The following is a 6,122-nucleotide window of genomic DNA, read 5'->3' as shown; positions in this document are numbered from 1 at the left end:
ATCCAGCCTGGCCTTGAACCCCTCCAGGGATGTTTAGGGTAGGGGAACAGGTCAGGAGAAGTCGCAGTGGAGTTTCTCTTTCATCCTGCAGAGCTGGATGATATGTACTACTTCTCCTCTCGCCAAGCAGACAGAGGTTTTGAAAAACACAATCACCCTTTCCAGCTTCCTTCATCTTAGGTTGGCTCCACAGGCTTGTGGACACCCAAGCAGCACGTTAACCAGATTTCACAGCCAGTCCAGACAAAAAGACAGGATTTTTGCAAGGAAGTAACTCTGCTTTAGAGCGATGCTGGCACTGGGGAGCTGAACCTTTCCTCTAGCACGCACATCTACAGGTATTTAAGGATTTAGTGACTGATTACCACCACACGCTCTCCTCCATGTTCTAAAACCTTCTTTTCCACCGCCAGCTGTTCCAGGATGGTCTTCTGCAGCAATGGTGCATTCACTCCTCTTACAACAGCTACTAATTCTCCTCCCTGAAAGGTGTGAAAAGCAAACCAGTGAGTAAGTGCTCAAGTGGTGCCCTCTGGGCTCTGGAAATCACCACAGCAGCACATCACGTATGATATTATGTACCAGGCCCTCCTCCCCGACAGAGCTGCTGGGCTCCAGAACAAGAGGGGAACTTTGGAACAACCTTCTTTGTCGTTCCTGATCAGCCTTAGGATGAACCAAAGCAGCTGGTGAGAGGGGTGAGCTCCTGCAGTATCAGGAGCCTGAACCTCAAGACCCTGTGGGGTCAACACACATGTTCATGCGGTGACATGGCGTGAACACTGCTCACGTGGTCTCTGACGTGACACATACATGTTTCAGTAAGTCACAGGGATCCCTGGACGTGAGTCATAGGGATTTTCATCACTAAGCTCAGGGAAAGGGCCACAAAACACAGCCGTCCATCGAAGGCTACACGGGCCTCCCCAGAGGCTGTTTCTTGCTGGTAAAGCAGAAGGTATTAAAATATAAACTCTGGCTTTATATCCTTATCCAGGCAGCACTTGGTCACCAGTAGATACTGGCAGACACAGAGCAAACAAAATCGCCCTGTCACACATGGAAAAAAGAGAGTATCCCTCAAAAAGGACAGTTGTTCCCACCAGCAGGTGGTGTTTATTGCTCTACAACTACTGTAAAAATATTTTTCACTCACTGCATAAAACAGAAAGACAGGCTCGCATCTCCCTCTGTGTTTCTCCAAAGCATCAATGGAATCAACTTCAGCCTAAAAAGAACGTAAAATGAAACAGGTGCTTCTAGAAAAGCATTTCTGCTTCAGAGGAATACACACGCAACTGCCTGGACTCAGACACCCTCAGCTGGGTGGCACTCGTCCCCCACGTACAGCAAAACACCTCCGGGTCCCAGTCTTAGGGGACAAAATGACACTGGTCAGAGCCAGGGTGACAACCAACTCGCAGCTTGGTACCGGCGACCCGAGAAGCAGGCAGATCCCAGCCACAGGAGTTGGAACAGCAGTGCCTGTGGGGCAGGAATATCTATCTGGCAGCAGCCTGCCTGAGTAAATCCCAGAGGAAAAGCCTGAAAACATGAAATCAGGGCCTCTTGTCTATAAGGAGTGAGAGAAGTGACAGGAGGAGCTATGGTGGCAGCAGCAGCAGAGGCAGCAGTAGGCTGCAAGGAGTGCTGAGCAGGGGTCTCCACGAGAAACCTCACTGCCCATGGCTCTGCCAGCAATCCAGAGCCGGCCTTCAGCCAGGAAAGGCATTTAAGCACGGAATCACAGCATGGCTGAGGTAGGGAGGGACTTCTGATGGGCTTTAGTCCAAGACCCTGCCCACAGCAGGGCTAGTCTCAATGGCACAGGAGGTTGGCTCAAGGCTGCGTTCAAGAATGAGTGCTCCACAGCCTCTCTGGGAACTTGCCCCAGTGTCCAACCACTCTACGCTGAATACTTTTTCCTTCTATCTACTTGGATTATTCCCTGTTGCAACTTGATCCCATTGCCTGTTGTTCTTTTGCTGCTTACCACTGAGAAACATCTGCCTCTGCCTTCTCCGTTAATGCCCCACCAGACATCTGTCCCTTAGCCTTCTCCAGCGTGAACAAACCCAGCTCCTCCAGGCTCTCCCTGTGCGTCAGAGGGACACATATGTTCATGATTCTGTCCAGCGCTACTTGCCTAAGCAGAAATCTGAATACCTGAAGCCTGGAAACTCTTAATAATATGAGTTCTTACTGATGTAACCAAGCGTCTGTATCGGGCAGGCTGGAACTCCTGGACTGTTATCCCTTTGGCTGAATATTGGAAAGGTAAATGACCTGCTGATTTCAGGGGACCGGATATTTTAAGCAGTGCCAAATTAGGTCTTACCACAGCAAAATGCAGGAGATCACTGCCAACTTCATTCCTTATTTTTCGGAAAAGATCCACCACTGTTTTGCATGGACCGCACCAGGCTTGAAACGCATCAACAACTGCAAGCAGGAAAACTAGTAAGAATGAGGTCAAAATGGGTCAGTTGAGGTTATTCTGTGGACTTTTCCACTTTGCAGCAAAATCACTTGGAAGGGGACTGCAAAAGGGTGCTAGTGCAATACAAAGAATTCTTGAAAACCTCTGAGGATTGAGGTGTCCTCCTCTGGTGACCTCTGCAGCACCACCCTGGGGAGGGAGATTTGCTTTATGGCCAACCAGAACTTCCCAGGTTGCAAGTTGTGGCTGTTGCTCCCATAGCTATGTCTGGAGTGCGTCAGGACTCCTGCTGAAGCCCTAGAAGGGCTATGAGTTCAGTTCTGAAGTAGAAACTACCATTCTCTTTCAAGGGTTTAAATGCTGGATCAGAGGCTGAGATCACATTATAAAATGACAAGCTCATAACAGTGTTACAGAGGAGTCTTTAGAAGAAACATTGACATGGCTGTGACTTTGGAGGTTCCAGATTTTCTAGGGAAAACTGCTGCACAGCTTATGTGCTGTAGAGCACATGAGGCTTACCTAACCACCCTCTAACCTCCACCCGTGGGAACCAGGGATATTCCATGCACTGGGAACAGTCCTGCTCCAGGCAGGTGGGGCTGGACTGGAGACTCCAGAAGCTCCTGCACCAGCACTGCTTTGATTGCATGGTAATTAACCATAGAATCATAGAATTGTCTAGGTTGGAAGGGACCTTTAAGATCATCTGGTCCAACCATCAACCTAACTCTGGTAAAAAACCATCACTAAACCATGTCTCTAAGCGCTATGTCAACCCTTCTTTTAAATACCTTTAGGGATGGTGGACTACAACCTCCAGCTAGTCTCACCTCTGTTAGCCTATTTCTTTCTTCCATTCAGGGCAAGAGGAATGGAGGATCCAACTGAACAACCATATCAGTAGTAATTAATTCCTCACAGTACTGGTGTCCTTTTAACACAGAACAACAACAATCCAGTATGGCGACCAAACGCTTACCAATGAGTCCTTTGAGGCACAGCATTTCTTCCCAAAGCTCCTGGCTATTGATGTTAATCTGTGTGAAAATGTAAAAACACGGTAAAAGCAACAGTAAGTCATCGGGTGCTACCCGGCTGCTGCAAACACACTGACAAATCGCTTCATGCTTGAACGTAAGATGGACACACCTGCCTGCGATCCTCTGACCAGCTGGGCAGGGCCAGGCTGTGCCAGAACATGGGTGGAAGACCTCAGAAAAACCAGCTGAAGTCACAGAATTAGAATCACAGAATTGTAGGGGTTGGAAGGGACCTCTGGAGATCATCTAGTCCAACCCCCTGCCAAAGCAGGTCCACCTACAGCAGGTTGCACAGGAACGTGTCCAGGTGGGTTTGGAATGTTTCCAGAGAAGGAGACTCTACCACCTCTCTGGGCAGCCTCTTCCAGGGCTCTGCCACCCTCAAAGGAAAGAAGTTTTTCCACATGTTCAGATGGAATTTCCTGTGTTCCAGCTTGTGCCTGTTGCCCCTTGTCCTGTCACTGGGAACCACTGAGAAGAGCCTGGCACCATCCTCTTGACACCTGCACTTTAGATATTGATCAGCTTTGATGAGGTCCCCTCTCAGTCTTCTCTTCTCCAGGCTGAGCAGCCCCAGGTCTCTCAGCCTTTCCTCATTAAAGAGATGCTCCATTCCCTTGATCAGTCAAGGTATCCTCACTCCCAAACTCTCATTCCTTCCCTGCTTCCCACATGCTCTTGCTCCTCCCTGACGCCAGCTCTGAGCCCCACCAGGAAGCCAGGTAGTTCTGCAGAAAAACTTACTGGATTAGAGACTCATGCTGTGTCACAAGAACCAAGGAAAGGCAGATGGAAAGGGTAACAGCACCCCGCCAAGAGCAAGCCCTCCTCTGTTGAGTGGCAGCAACCACTTGAACAAGTCTGGCTGCTTGCTCCAGATGTTCCTCCTGTGCCTTGGCTTAGCATGCAGCCCTGCAGATGTGTGGGTACCATGAAGAGCAGCAGGAAGAAATAACCCCCTGCACCAGTACAGGTTGGGGGCTGAACCTGCTGGAGAGAAGCTCTGCGAAAAAACCTGGGAGTCCTGGTGGACAGCAGGATGACCAAGAGCCAGCAATGTGCCCTTGTGGCCAAGAAAGCCAATGGCATCCTGGGGGGCATCAGGAAGAGTGTGGCCAGCAGGTCGAGGGAGGTCATCCTCCCCCTCTGCTCTGCCCTGGGGAGGCCCCATCTGGAGCACTGGGTCCAGTTCTGGGCTCCCCAGTTCCAGAAGGACAGGGAACTGCTGGAGAGGGGACAGCAGAGGGCTACAAAGATGATTAAGGGACTAGAACATCTCTCTGATGAGGAAAGGCTGAGGAACTCGGGTCTTTTTAGTCTGGAGAAGAGAAGGCTGAGGGGGGATCTGATCAACACCTATAAATACTGAAAGGATGGGTGTCAGGAGGACGGGGCCAGTCTTTTTTCAGTGATGCCCAGGGACAAGACGAGAGGTAACGGGCACAAACTTGAACATAAGAAGTTCCACCTAAACATGAGGAGGAACTTCTTTCCTGTGAGGGTGGCAGAGCCCTGGAAGAGGCTACCCAGAGAGGTGGTGGAGTCTCTGTCACTGGAGACATTCAAAACCCACCTGGACACGTTCCTGTGCAACCTGCTCTGGGTGGCCCTGCTTTGGCAGGGGGTTGGACTAGATGATCTCCAGAGGTCCCTTCCAACCCTGACCATTCTGTGATTCTGTGACCCTGAGCACCACAGCTCAGGGTCACTCCTGCTACAGAATAAACACAAAGAGCTACTTTGCTTTCACTTAAATGGAAGTCGGATACGTAATGATGTTTTAACACAGGCCCGCAGCTAAAACAGTTAAGAGCCACTGGCAGGTAACTGACTGGGCTGGTTCTCTGCAGGCTGCCCGGATCCCAGCACAAGCCACAGGGATGTGGAGGAGAGGACTTGGAGGAGAGCCACACACACATTGACACCCACCAGGTCCCAGCTCAGCAGGGACCTTCCGTCAGAGCCAGCACGGTGCTCAAATCCAGCAGCGCAGTGGTGGCCTGGGCTGACCTGCAGCATTCAGAGAGCTGCTTCAATGTGCTCCTCTCCACCAGACATCCTCCTTTCCTCACACCTATTTCAGACCCAGTCCTCATCCAATTTATGATTCTCCACCAGCAATTTCTCACCTAGTCTGCACACAAGCTATACTCCCTTAAAACACTTCTGTCTTGATAAAATAAACCAGTAAATACACAGCTTTTGTGATGTCTGGGCACTAGAGGGTGATCTGAGCCCAGCATGTCCTTATCTGAATTACCAGCTGCTAAGGACTTCCAAAGCATAGTGAAGAACGGAGAGCACAGAAAGATCTAGGTTGGAAGGGATCTGTGGGGTCCTTAAGTCTAATCCCCTGCTCAAGGCTCAGTGTTAGATCAGGCTGCAGGGACTTACCCAGTCAAGGATGCCCTGGACAATTCCATACATGGTGCCACATGCTGTATTATCCCACACTTCCAATACTCTTATTATAAAAGGACAACATCTTTAGCATCTTCCCTGTCTTACAGGACTTGCCCCTCAGTATGTACTTATTAAAACACAGCCAGTTAAAAGAAAACAAACAAGCAAAAAGTCTTCTTGAGAAATGTAAGACCTGGTTTTGTTCATCCTGAACAATGAAGATTCCTAACAACTTT

At 49.7% G+C, this 6,122-nt stretch overlaps 1 protein-coding gene across 1 annotated transcript; it reads right to left on the bottom strand.

Annotated features, from left to right (window-relative positions):
* Nucleotides 1-350: 350 nt before the first annotated feature.
* On the bottom strand, nucleotides 351-5,910 carry NME9 (NME/NM23 family member 9). The gene is made up of 5 exons (XM_074153612.1): nucleotides 5,878-5,910; nucleotides 3,423-3,480; nucleotides 2,339-2,457; nucleotides 1,157-1,228; nucleotides 351-482 (listed from the first exon to the last, which is right to left on the bottom strand). The coding sequence occupies exons 1-5, from the start codon at nucleotides 5,908-5,910 to the stop codon at nucleotides 351-353; spliced, it is 414 nt and encodes a 137-aa protein (XP_074009713.1).
* Nucleotides 5,911-6,122: the final 212 nt, after the last annotated feature.

Source organism: Numenius arquata, chromosome 9 (genome assembly GCF_964106895.1).
Source record: "Numenius arquata chromosome 9, bNumArq3.hap1.1, whole genome shotgun sequence".
Classification (NCBI taxonomy): Eukaryota; Metazoa; Chordata; class Aves; order Charadriiformes; family Scolopacidae; genus Numenius; species Numenius arquata.
This window is presented reverse-complemented; position numbering and strand designations above follow the sequence as displayed.